This window comes from Aspergillus lentulus, assembly GCF_001445615.1.
Source record: "Aspergillus lentulus DNA, contig: Alt09, strain: IFM 54703, whole genome shotgun sequence".
NCBI lineage: Eukaryota > Fungi > Ascomycota > Eurotiomycetes > Eurotiales > Aspergillaceae > Aspergillus > Aspergillus lentulus.
This window is the reverse complement of record NW_028322117.1, coordinates 1,821,136-1,840,184: the sequence shown is the minus strand read 5'-3', so window position 1 is coordinate 1,840,184 and position 19,049 is coordinate 1,821,136. Positions and strand designations below refer to the sequence as shown.

At 52.1% G+C, this 19,049-nt stretch overlaps 8 protein-coding genes across 8 annotated transcripts; 2 read left to right on the top strand and 6 right to left on the bottom strand.

Moving 5' to 3' along the window:
- Positions 1–586: 586 nt before the first annotated feature.
- ALT_5426 (uncharacterized protein) lies at positions 587–841 on the bottom strand (the record flags this gene model as incomplete). Its single annotated transcript, XM_089599909.1, has 1 exon — positions 587–841. The coding sequence occupies one exon, from the start codon at positions 839–841 to the stop codon at positions 587–589; it is 255 nt and encodes an 84-aa protein (XP_089455786.1).
- Positions 842–1,120: 279 nt separating this feature from the next.
- ALT_5425 (uncharacterized protein) lies at positions 1,121–3,023 on the bottom strand (the record flags this gene model as incomplete). Its single annotated transcript, XM_033554824.2, has 2 exons — positions 1,121–1,408; positions 1,458–3,023. 2 exons carry the CDS (start codon positions 3,021–3,023, stop codon positions 1,121–1,123), a joined length of 1,854 nt encoding a protein of 617 aa, XP_033410715.2.
- Positions 3,024–6,735: 3,712 nt separating this feature from the next.
- Positions 6,736–7,209, top strand: ALT_5424 (ATP synthase subunit C family protein; the record flags this gene model as incomplete). Its single annotated transcript, XM_033554825.1, has 1 exon — positions 6,736–7,209. One exon carries the CDS (start codon positions 6,736–6,738, stop codon positions 7,207–7,209), a length of 474 nt encoding a protein of 157 aa, XP_033410716.1.
- A 1,667-nt stretch (positions 7,210–8,876) lies between these two features.
- ALT_5423 (uncharacterized protein) lies at positions 8,877–9,426 on the top strand (the record flags this gene model as incomplete). Its single annotated transcript, XM_033554826.2, has 2 exons — positions 8,877–8,981; positions 9,031–9,426. 2 exons carry the CDS (start codon positions 8,877–8,879, stop codon positions 9,424–9,426), a joined length of 501 nt encoding a protein of 166 aa, XP_033410717.2.
- Positions 9,427–9,498: 72 nt separating this feature from the next.
- On the bottom strand, positions 9,499–11,865 carry ALT_5422 (uncharacterized protein; the record flags this gene model as incomplete). The annotated part of the gene is made up of 2 exons (XM_033554827.2): positions 9,499–11,703; positions 11,752–11,865. The coding sequence occupies 2 exons, from the start codon at positions 11,863–11,865 to the stop codon at positions 9,499–9,501; spliced, it is 2,319 nt and encodes a 772-aa protein (XP_033410718.2).
- Positions 11,866–12,778: 913 nt separating this feature from the next.
- On the bottom strand, positions 12,779–15,131 carry dppIV (prolyl dipeptidyl peptidase DppIV; the record flags this gene model as incomplete). The annotated part of the gene is made up of 2 exons (XM_033554828.2): positions 12,779–15,070; positions 15,126–15,131. 2 exons carry the CDS (start codon positions 15,129–15,131, stop codon positions 12,779–12,781), a joined length of 2,298 nt encoding a protein of 765 aa, XP_033410719.2.
- A 983-nt stretch (positions 15,132–16,114) lies between these two features.
- Positions 16,115–16,457, bottom strand: ScwA (the record flags this gene model as incomplete). The annotated part of the gene is made up of 2 exons (XM_033554829.2): positions 16,115–16,338; positions 16,388–16,457. 2 exons carry the CDS (start codon positions 16,455–16,457, stop codon positions 16,115–16,117), a joined length of 294 nt encoding a protein of 97 aa, XP_033410720.2.
- Positions 16,458–16,980: 523 nt separating this feature from the next.
- On the bottom strand, positions 16,981–17,628 carry ALT_5419 (GNAT family N-acetyltransferase; the record flags this gene model as incomplete). The annotated part of the gene is made up of 1 exon (XM_033554830.2): positions 16,981–17,628. The coding sequence occupies one exon, from the start codon at positions 17,626–17,628 to the stop codon at positions 16,981–16,983; it is 648 nt and encodes a 215-aa protein (XP_033410721.2).
- Positions 17,629–19,049: the final 1,421 nt, after the last annotated feature.

Here is a 19,049-nt window from a genome sequence, read left to right as displayed (position 1 = left end):
ACCCTGCACCTAATTGCTTGCGCAAATTGCGGCGCAGCTCTCAGCTTAGCATCAGATCATGCATGCAGCATATCGGCGTTTCACATTGATTTCTCAAAATACCTCTCAAACGGATTCATAAGCGCGCCGACTTCCCTCTCCCAAACACCAATTCCCGAAATGCCATTCTCATTCTCCTTTTACCTCCTAGAAACCAAGCAACATGACATGCTACTACCGCAACGGCACCCGCGCCACAGACGACACCCCCTGCCCAAACGCCAACACCTGCTGCCCCTCCAGCGCAACATGCATGGATAACCTCCTCTGCCGCGACAAGAACAACCACGCCAACGGCTCGCTGACTGACTTCCCGGACGGACACTCTTACAATTACACCGGGCTGTACTATACACCTTCCTGCCAGGACAAGAGTTACAAGGGGTGTTCTGTAGCTTGTACGACGTGTACGTTACCTCCCCTCTACCCACTGACGAGAAGTAGTCGTGCTGATGATGATAGATGATTCGTATCGAGGGCAGTATATCTGGGCGTGTAATGCCGCGCTGACGAGGTATTGTTGTCATGATGACGAGGCGGGTTTGAGTCAGGGGGATTGTTGCGATGGGGGGACGTTTGAGTTGGCGGCGCCGGGGAGTTCGGCTTTGCCCTCTGTCTCTGCCTCTGCTTCTCCGTCTGCCAGTGCGAGTCCGAGTTCGAGTTCGACGTTAGCTGGAGCGCCGTCCGGATCTGTTACGTCCTCAGCCGCGACGGCAACAGGAGCAGTAGCTACAAATAGCCTGTCCACAGGTGCAAAGGCAGGGATCGGGGTTGGCGCGGCGGGAGCAGGGATCATTATCATCGTGCTGGTCGCGCTGCTATTCAGGGCACACAGACTTGCAGCTAACACCCGAGGGCAAAGTCAAATTGGAAAAAATCCATTCCGGACAAGTGCAGCCAGAGCCAGACAAGCGGAACTCGAGGCGTGCGCTTATGCACCGCCGAGCGAACTGTCTGCGAAGCCGGCGCGGAGCCGCTTCGAGCTGGCTTCTTGATATGTACATGATTTGATTATGACCGTAACCGTACGGTCGGAAACATATACGCGAATATCTACAAGAAAAGGACTGAGAGGAACAGACTACAGGCGGAAAAAGGTCGACAGCGTAGGCGAGATCGACTGCTTCTTCACGCTCGGCGGTTTGGACTCGGTAACCGGTTTGGGCTCGGTGGCTGGCTTTGGGGTCCCTGGTCGAGACTGTTGCCGGTAGAACCGGAAGGACTGAGAGTCTGTGGGCGAGACGCCCAGAGCACGCTCCGATGTGTTGCTACTGGACGCATAGTGTCGGCGTTCCTTGATGGGCCAGGTGGAGAGACACGCGCGGGGGAGGAGCCCTTGCTTTTCGGCGTCGGTTAGAGTGCATAGTGCCTGGGGAGTCAGTCGATATACCCAGAGGTCCTGGCGGACTAAGACTTACCCATCCATCGTCAAAGATCTGCTCCAAGAGCACCATCTGTCCCTCGCCAACCTGCAGTTGGCCGTCGCTGCGCGACGTAAAGTCCATTTCGACCCGGTACACCTGCTTTGTCCACAGTTTCACCGATGGCACCTCCAGCTGCATCTGGGAGGGCGCTCGCGTAGAATACGCGGGGCTTCCCTCCCGCGAGGTCCGTGGTGGTGGTGACTGCCGCTGAGATGGAGCCGTGGTGCACTGCGACGGCGAGGGGCTTGACTCCCGGACAGCCTCCTGGTGTCGCTTGCCCTCGCCCGAGATACGTCCCGCCAGTGCGTCGACGCTTATCTCCGCGGGGTTACTCATGGCGACAGTGCCCGAGGAAACACTCCGCACTTTGACCAGGTCCAGGTTATCGCTGATGTCGCATGGAGGCTGAAACTGATGCGCTTGCGTGTAGCTGTCGTAGGCGCGCGCGTATGGGGTGCGACTGCTCATGGAGCTCCACGTTGAGGACGCGCTGTCTTTCGGCGGTGGAGGCTGCGCTTTGAACGGTGCCGTTACTGTTTTGACCGTCGATGAACCGTTGGCGCATAGACCGGCAACAATCTTTTGCAGACGCGTCGGCGGCGGTGGGGGGACGTGCTCGAACTCCTGTGCAAAGACATAGCCGTGGGAATAGCGGCTGCGCCTGTCGGGGGGCTGTTTTTTGCCTCGTAGTGGTCTGACCTTGTCCGCTGCGAGGGTGAACAGGTTGCTTCGTGGCTGGTGGTTGGAGTAAATGCTGCTGCTTCTGTCATTGAGGGACGGTGATTTCTCCCTGGAAGCCTTGAAGATCTCCGTTACATTGACCAGCGTGGAGGTACTGCTTGTATACAGATTTGACGCGAATCTGTACGCTGGATTTGGCTTCTCCGTCGATGACGGGGCCTCTTCCCCTCGGATGGCCCTCAGCAGAGCCCGCTTCTTGCGATACAGCCACCAGAAGATTATCCCGATCAAGATGATGGCGAGGCTCACAGCCGAGATGACAATCCCCGCTTGCGCGCCAGGGGTCATTGCTTCCCAGCGAAGGGCGGCGGGGGCTGAGGTAGAGGTTGCATGGGATGCGCTCGTGGTAGAACTAGCCCGAGTGGAGGTCGGCATCGAGACGGTATGAAGGGTGGTACGGAGCGTAGAGTTGTAAGAGGTGGTCGAGGATGTCGTTGATGATGAGGCGTTTGTCGAGGTCGTCATTGTGGCGATAGGTTGAAGTGGATGGTCGAAATGTCCTTGACGCAGATCGAGGGGGACTTCTGACGGCAGGGTCGTGGGTTTTACAGCAGCGGTCTTGGGGTCGGGCAGTGTGTCTGTTATTGTTCCACGAAGCATTCCAGACTCGCTCGAGCCGTGCCCGTCAAGCACTGCGTCTGCTGTTGCTATTGGCTTCGTCTCCGTGGTACCGACTCCATGGGGAGGATCCGCCACGACTGCCAGTCGAGCATTACCAGGATGGTACATCCCATCATCATGCAGTCGCGCTGGAGCTTCTTGTGATAAATCTTTTGAGCCCTGGTCTCCTACAGGGAGACTCGCAGTGACAGAGGTCATATTGTTGGCGGTGATGCAAGAATGTTGGGGATAAAGAGTCCGGACAAGTTAGATGTCAGCTTGGTCGCACAAGCATTATTATACGATGGAACGAGTTTGTTTGTTTATTTTGATACTGAGACCTGCTCTTTCAAGACATCCTATTAATAGTGGTGATGTTGTGATGCTTTGGCTGATGGCCTCGAGCCATGCGCCAAGAATGTTGCGGAAAGCTGGAATGACGCCCCTGGATCGGGATGTCAGCTTTTGATAAACTCAACCCCCCATGGCCTGTTACTGGAAGGTTACACCGAGAATCGAGTCGGACAGTGATGTAGAGGGACATGCTGCGCCAAATGGTCGATCGGTGGAATGCGAATCGTCGATGTAGTGGTTACTGGTAGAGTTTGTGGATGAAAGCAATCAACATGGCTACTGACTCGTAGTTGCAGAAGGCATGGAGATCAATGTATCAGTTAATCGGGGAAGAAGTCCCTTCAATTGGACCGTGTCTCGGGGAGGAACTGGCTTTGGCCATCCTCGCTCTGCATGGATAGCATCAGAACAGAATCTGTGAAGCATACCAGAGATGAGTCTCTGGACTGTTCCACGGGCAAAGAGAATCTCTGCTGCTGTAGCACGCTAGTTCATCCTGCGTCTGCAAGAACCTTTAATCAAGTTTCCTGAGACCCCGCAAAAGAAGAGGACTATGTGTCGTGAAGATGTTTTGCGGTCTGGTGGAGGGTTGCTGTTGTTGTTGTTGTGGTTGGCATATTACTTAACGTCCCGCGCGGGCACCAACCGGGACCTCCATAAGGTATTGTACGTGCTAAGCCATGGCATTATGTATTGTACATGCAGATGTGCTGTATTAGGAAGCAACTCCAGCTAAAGCCGTCATCCGTGTCCAGTCGGCTGAGGCCTTCGAACTGCGAGATAGACTCGCTGAGTATGGCGGACGAGCTGGGGGAAGCAGCTTCTGATGATCAATCTGGCAGGGTTGCCCGGGGAGCAGAGGATAGTAGGCAAAAACAAGTGGTAGCGTCGACCAGATTGTTTGATTTGTCATGGAATGAGTTGTTTCAGTCCGGCATTCCAGTGGCATCATAGCTGGGCACGAGCTGTCGCCCTTGATTCAATCAAGACAAGCAATCAGTGCACTAAGACCAATGGCAGCCATGTGTAACTTGACTGTAGTCTGGATAATGTTAGTTATCATGGATTCCCAGGTTTATCATAGAGTATATGTGGGCGTACAATGCAAATTGAATCTCCAATATGCCACTGATTTAGCTCAGAACGACCTCGTTCTGGAACACGCGTCTGAAGTCAGTGGGATCATATAGGAGTCGAAGAATGGGGTCTAGAGGCGACGACTCTGATGATTGATCTCATCATGTTGGAATCATGGCCTTCGTCTTCTATTGATGTCTGGACCATCTGTGTCAGTTGTGTTGATATAGATGGAGTATGGTATCAACAGGAGCATTTATCTGACTGGCAGCACTCGTAGTCAGTTGAATCTGCTGATATAATATGAAGGTCGCTGAAGCCATATAAATCGACTGAATGATTAAATTAAATAACTGTTGTTAGTAGGTGTCATTGTGGTTCCAATACCTAGTATGCTAGTCTCGAGAGGTAAATCCAGCCGAAATATATAACCGACTCCATACTGCCTTGAAGTACAAACCCAAGAACAACGCTAATACCATTCCTATATACTCTAACCAGAAGGGTTTTGCGCCTATTACTGTAAAGTCCAATCTCTGACATTCATTGCTTGGATGTAAATCAGCCGTTGTGAAGTGATATAATCATGGCCTGAGAAGTTGCGATCGGTAGTTGATTACAATATTGACGAAGCTAATTAGCATCACCCTACCCCTGCATAGTACTACAAACAAACTAATATCAGTAGCGGTATATCTGCTGCTGAGAGCTGCCTGAATTGGTGACCTCGGCTGAGGCTTCCGCGGCAATCCAAAACAGGTAATAAGCTGCTGGCTGCCTCAGGCGGCAACAAACAGTCCGATTCATTCCGATCGGTGGTCATCACTGACAATAACAAATGAAGCATTAAAACACCTCTCTACCTCTCTACTTATCAAATATTTTGAAATATTTACCCTCAAATGCTGCAATTGGTACATCATGACCTGTCAAATATCAATCTACCCGTACTCATGTACTCATTAGGGAGGTACTCTCCTGAAAAGCGTTGAGTGAGCATCGGAGGAAGTCGGCAGAATGGTAGCTTCAGAGCAATAAGGAATGGCATCCCTGTAAGTCCCTGTACGCATTCATCATGGGCGCATGCTCCAAGCACTGGCAGGGAATAATTACAGAGGGAGATTACGTAACACTGCATATGCAACTACCCAGGTCATGATGATCAGCTGCCGGAAAATGAGGCTGAGTGGTGAGGCTACCTGCAGGACGCTACTGCTAAATACTCCTTTCTATGCGTACTCCGTACATCAACAGAGCATCAATTGATAGATGTTTGATACTCAGAAATTGGGTAGATTTATGAGAAGCAAGAGATCGATATCAACTATCCTAAGGTAGCAAACAACACATCGACTACGTGTCCTGTTTGGTGCGTACTGTCTGTCGGTGACCTCAGGATGATCTATCCGCAGAAATTTCAGGCTAAAACACGGAGGATTCTAGCCTGCTTCGGAGAAAGGCAAAAACAGGGCGAACGCTCTGATGTATCCAGGGGATATATAACCCGTGCAGCTCCCTCGGATGAGTCGCATTCGACCTCTCAATCTCTCACTACAGAGTCTCTTTAATGACAGAGCTGAGCTGAGGGACTAAGGTACTCTCCCGTACCTTCCCACCAGCTTAGGGAGACTGACGGAATGTTGAGGCCAAACCAGTCGGTGAGACATTTGGCAGTTTCCCTCGGAACAAGAAGACTATTTTTCCCTCCAGCCGAAACCAGTGGCTGGTCTCTTCCTGTTCTGGTCGTTTCTGGTGACCAAACTCCGGTTCTGGTGGAGCCGCAGCCCGAATCGGCCCGGTTTTATTGACTCCGACACGGCGGCCTGCTTTTCTGCCGGTTATGATTGGCGGAGAGCTTTGGATCGGGTGGGTCGGACCAAATTATCGGACCCATAATTCGATCCACCGCACGAGAAAAAAATTCGTCATTCATCCTGCTCTTGCCAGCTCCGTCGTCTCTCCCTCTTGTCGCTGTCTTTTTGTGGTCAATTGATTTGGTGTAGAATCAATTGACACTAAATAGTGTAGCAGATAGCAATTCAGAGTAAATCTGTATCAATAGCAGTAGAAAAGTGGAGGATCGAAGGTTAGTCGGTGGGCTCTACGGAGCTGCGCGGCCTGCAAGGACCCTGAATAATTGGCTGTACCAGGACAAATGCCAGCTGGGCCATAACCCGGACGAACCCGATAAGTCCATCCGGAGTGGTCAATGAGGGTAGGAAACAGACAGATAACCTTGGAGATACGGATAGAGGACAACTACTGCTAGGGCTTTGGTCCAACGCACTAACACCGACTGGTGAAAATTCGGCATGGAAGTATTTATGTCCTAGATGGGTCTCTGGGTCATCCTGCCCTCCCGCCTTTTTCTCCCCCCAAAAGCTCTCCCAGCTCTCCTTTTTCCTTTCTCTCCTCTTTTTTTTTCCTTTCCTCCCACACACTCTAACTTACCTCCTTTGAGACCATCTCCAATCTCAAAACACCACCACAAAAAATCACAATGGCCTCCTCTCGTGTCTTTGCCTCTCGCCTGGCCTCCCAGATGGCCGCAACCACCAAGGTTGCCCGTCCTGCCGCTCGTCTCCAGCTGGCTCCCAAGCGGACCTTCACCACCCAGCGCAAGACCGCTGTCCCCATGACCCCCTTCCAGACCGTCAAGCGTCAGCAGCCCAGCCTCATCCAGGCCAACGCTCGCCAGGTCTTCGCCAACGTCCAGTCCCGCCGCCAGTACTCCTCTGAAATCGCCGACGCCATGGTCCAGGTCTCCCAGAACATGGGTATGGGCTCTGCCGCCATCGGTCTCGGTGGTGCCGGTATCGGTATCGGTCTCGTCTTCGGTGCCCTCCTCCTCGGTGTCTCCCGCAACCCTGCTCTGCGTGGTCAGCTCTTCTCCTACGCCATTCTGGGTTTCGCTTTCGTCGAAGCCATCGGTCTGTTCGACCTGATGGTTGCCATGATGTGCAAGTACGTCTAAACGACTTGACCTCTGGGGTCAATGATGTGCACGTCGCCTGGTATTTTTTCTTGAACGAACGAATCGAATGATCGAAAAAAAAAATTCCTGCCACGACTGCATATCTGATGAAACAAGACCAACTTCTTGCTTTCAACTTCTCCGTCCGGCGTTGTGTGCGTTGGCTCGGGGGGTGTGTGTTTTAGAGGTAATTTGTGGTGGTCTTTTTGATATATCATGTACTACTTTCCCGCCAGCAATCATCCCAATCAAATAAACTGTACATATAGAGTTTAAAATGGCCACTCACCTGGAGCTCTCATCTCCTTGCCTCATTCCTTGCACAGTAGTATTGATCAATCTACGACTAAATCTGGGGAAGCTTGACACGTTACTTGGCCAGTGTCAGTAAAGTGGGCAATCTATGGAGTCAAATGCCACGGTGGATTTAGGATTCCCGCTTCCCGGTCTTTATCCCAGCTACTCTACAATTCAATACGAACAATTATCATTAAAAGTTCTGCAAAGATATATCATTCTCGTAGAAATCATCCAATGCATCAATTGCGTTGCGCAGCCATCTATCCAGTTTGACTGAAATCAGCAGTGCGTGCGGGTCAATCAACTCGGCAACCCGGATCACAAACGAAGTCTCAGCCATCATATTGTTTGCTAACGACGAAAGAATCAGTCGTTGGAAATGGGTACATACATGCAGACGCATATGCAAAATATGATAGCTCAATTGATACACCATCAACAAAATACAAGGACTAATCTACGCAGAACCCAGTCCGACAGGGATCGCAATTGCAATAGCAACTGCAACAGCTCACCAGTTGCCGAGTCACCGCCTGCAACCGAAGTACGTACCTTACCTTATGGGCTTACGGACGACGGGGAACGGCAGGACTCAGGCCTATTCCGATTCGATGCGAGATCGGGATGTCGTGGCTGTTCTGCAGTAAATGCCGGGTTTATGATTCCAGTCATGCGAGAGGAATCAGCTGAAGAATGGCGGCATATTTCTTATGCATACGGAGTAGATCTCTGCTTATGAATCCCAAAAGGGGTGGAATGGGATATCCACACGCACGCGTTGTTATGGTGATTGTGTGTATCACGTGTTCTGATGGAGGACAAAATGCTTTGAGAGAAATCATACATTATTACGGAGTATAGGTTAGAGAAGCAGTCTGTTGTATAGTGCTGGAATAGAGTCAACGGTGTTGGTGGGACAGGGTCAGTACTGTATACTGTTGACATATATTGTCTTGGCTGGTTATAGATGAAGACAGATACTGAACCAAGAGTAGCAATTGCGCTTTTCCAAGGCATTAAAGCTTGTAGTGGATAATGATATATATTCTTCCGTCATCTCCGTGCTTTCAGAACATGACTGGCATTGGTCGAGGTCAAGCACTTAGAGCTTCACTACTTCATACTACTCACATTTCTCAGCAATAGATTCAGAGTAGCTTCAATCATCACTTCATGACACCATAGTTCCTCTTATACTTGCCTTAACTATTACCATATCATTAACATGATGCTAATGGTGATACCCCACACTCCGCACTCCACAGTCACTACTCACGGGCACTCCCGGGATGAGATGGCCCATCAACAACGCAATACTCATAGTACCAGTTGAAGACAGAAAACAACCGAAGCATCATGTCCATATCATGACCTCTACATATCCCAACCCTCACCTACTACTATACCACAAATCCCCGCCCGAAACCACCCAGCAGCTGACTAACCAATCCGGGAAATTATTCTTCCACCAAGTACGAGACGGAAACATCGTGAACTGACTGTAGCTAACGAAAGATATAGACAATGACCCTGACCTCCCTCATCCCAACCCTCACACCCCCTAATGCGCAAGCAGACTCGAAGCCGACTCCCAATTACACTCCCGAGTCCGTCCCGCGCATCAAAAACGCCAAACGGCTGAGCACCACCCGCCGGAAACAGCTTGTCCGGGCTGCGGCGCGAGAGTATGATGATCCGCCGCCGCCGCCGGGGCTGGGGGAGTGCTGTGGAAGTTCGTGTGACCCGTGCGTGAATGATCTGTGGCGGGAAGAGTTGGCGTGTTGGAGGGAGAGGTGGGGAGATACTGTCGTAGACAGGAAGGGGGATGGTGCTGTTGAAGAGGAAACAACGACGAAGGAGGAAGGGCATAAAGATCAAGGCTGTCGACAGCGGATGCCGGGGAGCTTTGACTGGTAGCATAGCATGATATTTTACTGTACGATTTGTAGAAGCATGAGCATGGATTGATAGAGCTAGCTATAATTTCAATTATTTGACAACCTCAACCTGGCTACCCGGAGGAACCCTGGCTTCATATTCCAGTGTCAATCGGGTATCCTTGCCTGGCTGCAACTTGAACATCCACTTGACCTCGCCGTTCTTTGCCAGGAAAACACTCCCGCTGCCCTTACCCTCCATCGCCATCTTCGCCTGATCGCCTTCCTTTTCCAGTCCTCTCGGCTCGAGGATCTGCACACGCAGTTTATCGTCCTCGCTTAGCGGCACCTGCTCGGACACAATCAGATCAACGGCAATGCTCTTGGTGTTCTTCACCCAGCACGTGCGTCGAAAGACGGCCGTGTGCTCCTTGCTGAAGAACCCGCCTCCAACGCGGCGGACGGACGGCTTCGCGTACGTCACCAGGATAGACGGATCAACGCCCAAGGAGATATTGAAGGCGTCGTTCGGCGCGCAGTTTGGCAAGGCCGTCGTTCCCAGGAAGGTGCCGTCGACTGTCATCCCCGCTCGGCCGCGGAGGATGGTTACCGAGGATGTATTCTGGATGCGGGCGCGCAGGAAGGCCGCCGCGCGCATCTTGGGCACGATGATGTGCGTGAGGGTCATGGACTTTAGGTCTAGCTCGGCTAGCACGTGTCGTCGATGCACGCTTGACGGCACGAGTGTACGGCGGCCGGGAAGGTCGTACGTCGTAGTCAAGCCGTAGTCCTGTTTGACGGAGTCTTGGTGCTCCAGGCTGGCTGCCGCGATGGTTTGGCTATCCTCGTCCTCGTCCTCGTCCTCTTCATCGTCTTCGTTGCCGGGGTTCAAGTTGGAGCTCCCAGATGGGGCTGCCGGTTCTTGTGGCCGCATGGCCATCCCGAACCCAGACGCAGGTAGGCTATCCAACCTCTCTCCCCGCTCAATCACCGCCGCTATCTGAGCCTGTTCCTGACTTTGTGCTTGCTGTTGCTGTGCGTTTGAGCCGAACAAGCCGGATTGAGCGGGCGGATGCGGTGGACCTCCGAACGGTGATGCGGCTGAAGCTTGTCCGAACGCTGGTTGTCCGAACTTTGGTGCGGGTGCACCTCCGAACATTGAGACGGGTGCAGCCTGTGCCTTCATCTGTACGTTCCGCACATTGTTAAGCCGCTGTTGATTTGCGTTTTGCATTGCGGCAAACTGTTGTTTCAGTAACTTTGCGTGAGCCTGAAGGGGCTGACCAGGTTCGTCAAGGCTGCGCAAGATGTTGTTCCATGAAGGCTGGCCTGCGTTGTTAGGATCCAACTTGATATGCCAGCCTTGCAGTTGCGGAATGCGCTCCTCGAGCCCCGAAAAGGAGGCCTGGGAGGTGGACAGAGTCACCTGGGTGTCCCGCCAGGTCTCCGAGCAGGAGTTGTGGAACTCGGCGCGGTAGGTCAGACGAGCGGACGAAGAAGGAGTGCTGATCCTGAGATCATAGCGCGACACCCAGCGGGGACCGGGAATCACATATGTCAGACGCAGGGTCACGTCTACGGCATCGGCGCTACCTCCAGCCTTTTCAACGATCGAGCTGCGTCGGCTCGATCCCGGAGTCATGATCGAGTGACTGTCGAGATGGACCACGACCTGGCTGACGGTATGGGTCCAGAACAGCTTTCGCTCGTTTCGCAACTGTTGTTGTTTCTTCTTTTTTTCTTCGCGCTCCCGCAGGCGCTTTTTGCGCTCTTTACGCACATCCTTCAGCGCAGCCTCCTTGGCTTTGTTGTACTTGGTTTCCAGTCGTGCTCGCTTTCGATTGAGTCGCTCTAGGCTTTTCTCCGCCTCTTTTATTTCCACTGTAGACTGGTGGTGACGGTCGCATTCGACCGAGTGGCGCTGGGCGTACAGCTGGAGGAAATCATTCAGCTTCGCCGCGTCCGCATTCTCCATGCTCAATTTCTTCCCGTAGCCATCCATGAAATTTGAAACGGCAAGCGACATGGCTTGATTGCCGCGCGCTTTGGCGAGACCAGCCTCCACCTCTGCGATTTCTTTCCGTACCGCCTGAAGTTCCGAATCATCGATGCCGAAATCTTCATCCGAGTCGGTTTCTAACGTGTCGCTCAGCTCACTATCCGACTCTTCGGGGTAGACATCCTCGAAATTCTCTCGGCGAGGAACTTTGTCGGTTTGGATGTCGGTGATGGTTGCTGAACCGGAGCCGTCGACACGGATGGAATCGGGGTCAACCTGAGGATCGAGCCCAAGGATGGTAATTTCATTCTGGCCGGGCTGTACAGATTAGCATTACATATTAGAAATCGAAGAGGCAGCACTTACCTGGATAGTAGTCTGGATTTCGCGAACCACAGTCGCTCTGAGCGGAGTCAGAGTGACCGATTTGGTGGGAAGGTCCGATACCAGAATCTCGGCCATTGACATAGACAGAGACATTTTCACGATAGCTTATAACTAGATCTCATTCACGTCGCTTGAGGGACTTTGTGGAATTTAAATACGAGTGAGGCCATCAGGCGGGGGAGCCTTGTCCGTAGGCCCCCTCATAGCATAGCCACTTTGAATGCTGCCTTGTCTCCTCTGCCTATCAAATGAGCTGGAGACCGAGTTTTACGGAGCAAATCGATCCATTAGTGCTGCCTAGCGTTGGATCGTGATGAACATTCAGTTATGATTATCGATGAATAGGATAAGCTTAAGCTCCTAATGATGATCAGACGCGTCGCTGGCACGCTACATAGCGAAGACTCTGTGAGCTGACCTCTCAGATACTTTATGGTCGCAAAGTCCAGAAACTACTCAAAGAAGGAGGAAGCGACCACAGCTGAACATATGCCTTCCATAGAACTCTTTTGAATCTATTAGTGATGAAAACTGTGATAATGTCTTCAGTTTCCAGAGATTATTTTGAGCTGATTGCCTCTTTGGGATAACACTTGCGGTCTAACTTCATCGAGGTTAGTCTCTGTGGACACATTTCCCTTTTGGGAATGATACCCCTATCATGACTTTATCCTCATCTCAAAGTCAATGGGCCATTTTAGATCTAGATAACCACATCAGACTAAACACAATGTCGTGCTCGGACCTTGTATCATCTCAACCTGCATCCCCCGGGCTCCAGGGGGTCCCCTACCGGATGCTGGGATGATAGCCTGCCTTCTAGGCCATTGGAATCATCTCACTCAAGCCGGAAGTTCAGTGGAGATACCACCCCTGAATGGGCGCATCGACCCGGGTCTTGCTGCAGGAACGGAGCACTGGACATATTCTGGCTCTATAAACATGCACAACTGAGATTGAGGTTATTGCCGCCGAACCTGGGCAAGATGTGCATACATGAGTCTATCTACAGGACCATCTTCTTACTCCACTGATGCGCCTTGCCCTTGTCCTTCCGCTTCTTCTCCTCATACAGCTTCTTGGACAATTGGCGGTACAAGAACACATTCCCCCCATGGTACCGAATCCCATGATCTGAGTCCGTAAACCACTGCACCTGCAGCTTCTCCGGCGTCACTCCCGCCCCTACAAGGGTGTCCACCAGCGCCGCCGCATTCTGGAAATGCACATTATCATCGCCCGTCCCATGCTGGATCAGCACCCCGCCACGCACATTCTTGTACCCCGCGACCTTCCGGATCGCACTGGCATTGTACCCTGCCGCATTGCTCTCCAGCGTCTTCATATACCGCTCCGTGTACATCGAGTCATAGAACCGCCAGTCCGAGACCGGCGCGGTCTGCACACCAAGCGAGAACGCCCCGCTGTCGGTCTCGATGACTTTGCCCGTCAGATAGCCGCCGTAGCTCCACCCCCAGATGGCGATGTGGTCTGCGTCGACATAGGGGAGTTTGGCAGCCTGCTGCGCGGCGAAGACCTGGTCCGCGGCTTCCAGCTCGCCGAGCCGGCTGGTGACTTGGCACCGGAACGCGCGGCCCTTGTACCCCGTGCCGCGGTTGTCGACCGTCCAGGTGATGTACTCGAGTTCTGGGTCCGAGGCGATGTACGCCTTGAAGTCGAGGGCTTGCCAGGCTTTGGAGACTTCCTGCGCACCGGGTCCGCCGTAGGGGGTGAACAGGACGGGGTATTTCTTCTTCGGGGAGAACTTGACGGGGAGACGCTGCATGACGTTGAGGGTCTCGCCGCTGGGGAGGGCCAGCTCGAGGTAGGTGATGTTAGGCAGGGTGTATTCTTTCAAGGCGTCGAGCACGGCCGCGTTGCTGGTGATGGTGCGTAGGGGCGCGGTGGAGTTGATGGCGTAGAGGTCCTGGTAGGGCACGTCGGGCCCGCGGTAGGAGAGGAGGTAGTATCCGCCCTGCGAGGAGAAGGAGGCGGACCAGACGGCGGGGACGGTGTCGTCGACTAAGGGGGTGATTTCCATCGTCTTCCAAGAGACGGAGTAGAGGTGACGCTCGGTGCTGTGGTGCTTCGTGGAGAGGAAATAGACCAGCTGGCGCGACTTGTCGATGCTGAGGATGCCGGTCACCTCCCACTCACCCTTGGTCAGGGCGATGGGCTCACCCCCGGCGATAGGGAACAACCACAGATGCGCCCAGCCGGACTGGTCGGAGATATCGATGTAGTACTCCTCCTTGGACTCGCCGATGGGCCCGATATACGCTATGGACAGCAGGTTATCCAGCCACCCGTCCGTACCGTCGCGTTCATTGATGGTCTTGGCCCTGAGCGAGGCCACATCAACAGCGACGACCTTTTGCCGGTCTTGCACGCGGTTGAACGCCTTGACAGCCACGACATCATGCTTCTCCGTCAACCACGCCACCTCGCCGATGATCAACTCTTTCGCGTCAAACGCGTTGATCGGCACAGGCGTCCGCTCGCCGGTGCGCAGCTCCAGCAGGTTCAGCTCGACGGTGGGATTCGTCTGCGACACCTTGGGATACCGCAGCTCCAGCTCGCGCGGGTACGGCGGCGCAATCTCCTCATTGTCCATGTAGTACGGCACAGTGAAGGTCGGGACGCCCGTCTCGTTGAACCGGAGGAAGGCGAGATACGCCCCGTCCGGGGAGAACCAGAGCGCAAAGCGGTCGCCCAGGATCTCCTCCTCGTAGATCCAGTCCGGGACACCATTGAAGAGATCCGGACCGCCGTCATTGGTGACCTGGCTAGTCGAGGCATTGGTCCAGACAAAGACGTCGTTGCCGCGCACGAAGGCGATGGCGTCGCCCGTGGGACTCCACTGAGCGTACTGGATGTCGCCGGACTGGTCCGGTGCGAGGGGCTTAACATTCATCGACTGCACGTCCTGGATAAAGTAGTCGGCAAAGTACGAGTGCCGGTATTGCTTAGTGTAGTTGGTGGCCCAGAGCACCGAGGAGAGATTGGGGTGGATCCAGTAGCTGTAGGCATCCTTGGGCACTTTGTCCGCAGGGACGAGCGTCTGCGTGTGGTTGGTGACGATGCTCTGGATTTTCAGACTGCCGTCCTGGTCTTGGTAGACATAATCCCCGTCCTCGGAGGTAGAAATCCACTCGACCGAGATGGCTGAGGGGGAAATGGCTCGCTTGACGACCGTCTCATTGAAGGTCAATCGTTTCTTGCCGCTTCCAATGGGGGCATATGGACGACGAGGGACGTCAATGGCGGCAGCGCAGCCGATCAGAAGGAGAATTGACCACTATTGCATTGTCAGTTGTAGGCGTTCTCTGTCTCTGAATGATAAAAGTACATACCTTCATTTTGATTGCGGCTGGCAATACAGCGAGCTATTGCGTGACTACCCCGACCTTAAATATTGGGGAATAACCCCGCATACCAGAGCCAAGATGATTGTATCATTTTAATCCCGACGGCGAATACGCAGGAGATAGCTCTTGAGCTCGATCATCTACCATTCAAATCATCTGTTTTCACCTGCCAAGCAAACAATCCTAGACCGAGGATGGCTATCAGCGGAGTAGGCCCTTAGCGCTGTAACCCAAGACTGCGCAGACGAGTAACAAGGAATTGACAAGCAAAACATCGTTGTTGATTGGTCTGCAATGTTATTATCGTTATTCGGTCCTTTGGTATGTCTTACTCGGCAATTTTCTAAATCCTGTGGAGCAATTGGCTATATCTCACATTCTATCCATACCGGATTGGTCTGCGTAGGATCACCATCCTCCTACCGTATCTATATGGCTTGACTTGATTCTTTCTTGAATACATTTATTAACTGGAAATTCTATTTGTTATTCCTCTCATAGGTTTGACGTATTACAAATTAAGGCACAGATAGCCTGCAGAAGGATAGATTATTGGACTTCCGGGTTGGAATGAGGATTGTCTGGACATTGCATGATTCAAAGGTCTGCTTCAAGTTCTGCACTATTGCTGATATTGTGCAAATCCACTGAAAACTGTCTTTAATGAAAGTTATACGAATTATTGATGATAGTCAGCGTTGTCGAACTCTACTGTGTCCCGCTCAGTCTGATACTGGTCTACATGCTCAAATCCATCATCGACAATAAAGTCATTTTTCTTATTACTAGACTATATCCACCGTGAAGAGAAGCCAGAAGACATCCTTCACTTTACCATTACCACTGCATCACGACCTAATTACACATCGAACCACCATCCTTGACTATATCCAATCATCTCGATCTATTGGCACCATTAGCATTAGCCGTGAACACGCACTAACCACAGATACATACCGTCTTCACAACCTTCTCTAGAAAGGAGGCAATCCGCCCTTGGGGGCAACCTGGTTTGCCTGGCCCAGCACACCAGCATTCACCGCATCGGCGACGTGCTCGACGTTCACGCCGTCCTTGAGCACACCGTTGGCGACGCCGTTGGCAACGTTGTTGCCCTTGATGGGGACGTTGACGTTGACAGGGACGTTGGTATCTTCAACGTTGACGCCGGCGAGACCATTGTTATTGGATTGGCGACCTGGTTCGTTAGTTGGGTGGTTTACTCTGTTGGATTTGAGGAGACGTACGGGCGACAGAAGGGGCAGCCACGGTCATGCCGGCAACGGCGAGTAGGGAGACGATGGTAGAGAACTGCATTTTGGAGTTGGTTGAAGTTTGAGAGTTGAGCTGGAGGGATGAGAGGGCTTGTTGAGGTGAGAGAGTGTGTCGATGATGATGGGAGAAGGCTCCATTATGCAGGCCTTTTATATCCGGGTCGCAAATGAGCGGGTTGTTGATCTTCTGCTTAGACGAGATGAAGCTATATGACCTACTCCTCATGCGTATACAGCAAGGCGTTCTCAACGGACTATCCATGATCAACAGATCTATGCAGATCATGCATGGCCCGATAGTGGCGCAGAAGCAAGGGGTCTCGCGTTGTGATATCACATCCAGGTACTGCCTTCATTCCAGCTCAACCTTCGTCAAAGCTTACTTCGAGCTATCCGCACCCTGATACTGGTTTCCTGCACGGGATCAATTATTGCTCATGCTTTCCCTGAAACTGCAAGGACAACAGAGTCTATGTACATCTCCTCGCATCATCGATCGTCGTCACTTTACCTCCCAACCATACTCTTGCATCCCGCCATGAGACAATCCCAAACCTGCTTCAGATCTACCGATTAATAGGCTTCCTCAAAAAATCCGCCAAAATCATAATCTCCTCCCCGCTCTTCAACCGCTCTGGATACCGCGGCTCCGTCTTCCAGTGCACGTACCCCCGCCGCGTATACCAATCCACATTGCACATCACCGGCGGGTTGTCCGCCCACGTCTCCCACAGCGCAAGTTTCTCGGGCCAATCCTCGTAGAAATACCGCCTGCTCATCGCATTGACCGTCACAAAGCGGCAGGCCTCACTCCCCCACGGTTCCTGGCTCGCCATTTTCTCGACTAGATCCATAACTTTTCCCCCGAGACCGTTACGCCGGTACTCCGGCAGAATGAAAAAATTCTGGATCGTCAATATGGATTTATCGGCGCAGGCAAGTTCGGGGTCTGGAGGGTCCGCGTAGGCATCTAGGGATATGTGGCCTGCGCGGATCGTGCGTTTCTCATCTGCCTGGTTGTCTGCATTGTCCTTTGGAGAAGATTGGGCGGGAAGTGTGATCCAAAAGAACGATTTCAGGTTCTGGTCTTGCTTCTCGCGCCAGGAGAGGATCTGGCTGTCCTCTGCGTCCCAGCCGCATTGGACGCGCTGGGCCTGCAGCTCGGCGTACTCGGCTGGATTGTGCAGGTCGATGGGGACCAGCGTGCAGGCCATCTTGGTCCTTAGCTTAATTTGGTTTGCCTTGCGGAGTACAGATAGTGATCTCTTTGCGTGAGAAAGGTATTTCCACACGATTATTTGGCTTGCTGATGTCTGTTTACTGAAGACACGTATGAGTCATCCGCCTGTAGCCGATTTTAGTGTTAGTTCATGGTGATATTCCGTTAGGAATACGAACGGTTCTTGGCACGTGGACGCCTGAAGATTTTTTCTGCCTTCGTATCTAGATAGATAGTTTACGGAGTGCCCTGGTGTTCCTGGGTATGCCTGTTGCTTAGTTGTAGCCGAAAGCTTGATCCTAGCCAACTGGATACGTTCTTGCTTGTCCTACAATTCAGAGCGAAAAATCTTCAGAGTCTGAGTAAAAATATCCCGAGTAATGCTGCAAAATAATTTCCGAGACCAGAGAACTGGTATTATCTTTTTCACTTTGTCTTCTCTTCTCTGCGGTGGCCTCCTGCAGAGGATAATGAATCTGTTCAAAGCCACCGGATTGTACTCCATTAAGGATAACTGCTGCTCTTAGGCCACGCAGGATCTCTCAATGATTTTTGTTCTACTGCCATAGATTTGTTCCCCTGGCAAACAGTACATGTAGCCTTCCTCTACCACAAAGGAATACGTCACTGGAAGAGTCTAGAGCCGGGTGGGCAATGTCTCCAAAGAAGGAAGTGAATGTAGAGCCTCAGAGCAGTGGATGAGGCTTACATTCACCATTTGGGGAATAAATACTGTGGTCTCTCCTTCTCTCCTTCTGGTACCTCTGCAAAGGTGGTCATACTTGATCTTCCTCGCCACCGTTCTGTCTGTATATCTTCGTCTATAATGATACCTTCTACTTGATGATGATGATGATACTCTTCTCCAGTACAGATTATGCCGAATAGGCCAAGGCAGGCACCGTGTTTGGCCTGATCTGCTCTCAGTCTTGCGTCTTCAATACCTTGATCTGGACGTGCGACGTGAAAATCCCCCTACTGGTATTGGTGCTTGGGAATCCCTGAGATTCTACGGGAAAAGTGGAAGATCAGCAACGGACAGCCTGCAATGACACGGAAGGTGATAGTCTGGCGTCGCAATAATGTAAGCTTCCATTATTATATTTCCTATTGATCTTTAGCCTGTCTGACGGCCAAACCTCTAGTATCTAAACGTCCCTTCTCTTCCCGTCTTCCTTCTCCTCTCATTCTTCTCTTTCTATATCTCCTTGACCAATTTGGTTGCCCTCCAGCCTCCTTGACCCCTATCATCATCAAATATCTCTTTCTTAAAAGCCAAGCAGCCGCGCCATACATATAAGTCCTCCCGAGGCAGTCGGATAGTTCCCTCTCTGACTTCGGACGAGTGGTCCCGTTCCGAGGGGAAGATCAAGTAACCGTCGCCTTGATCACGTTCCTCTCGACATTAGCAATGAA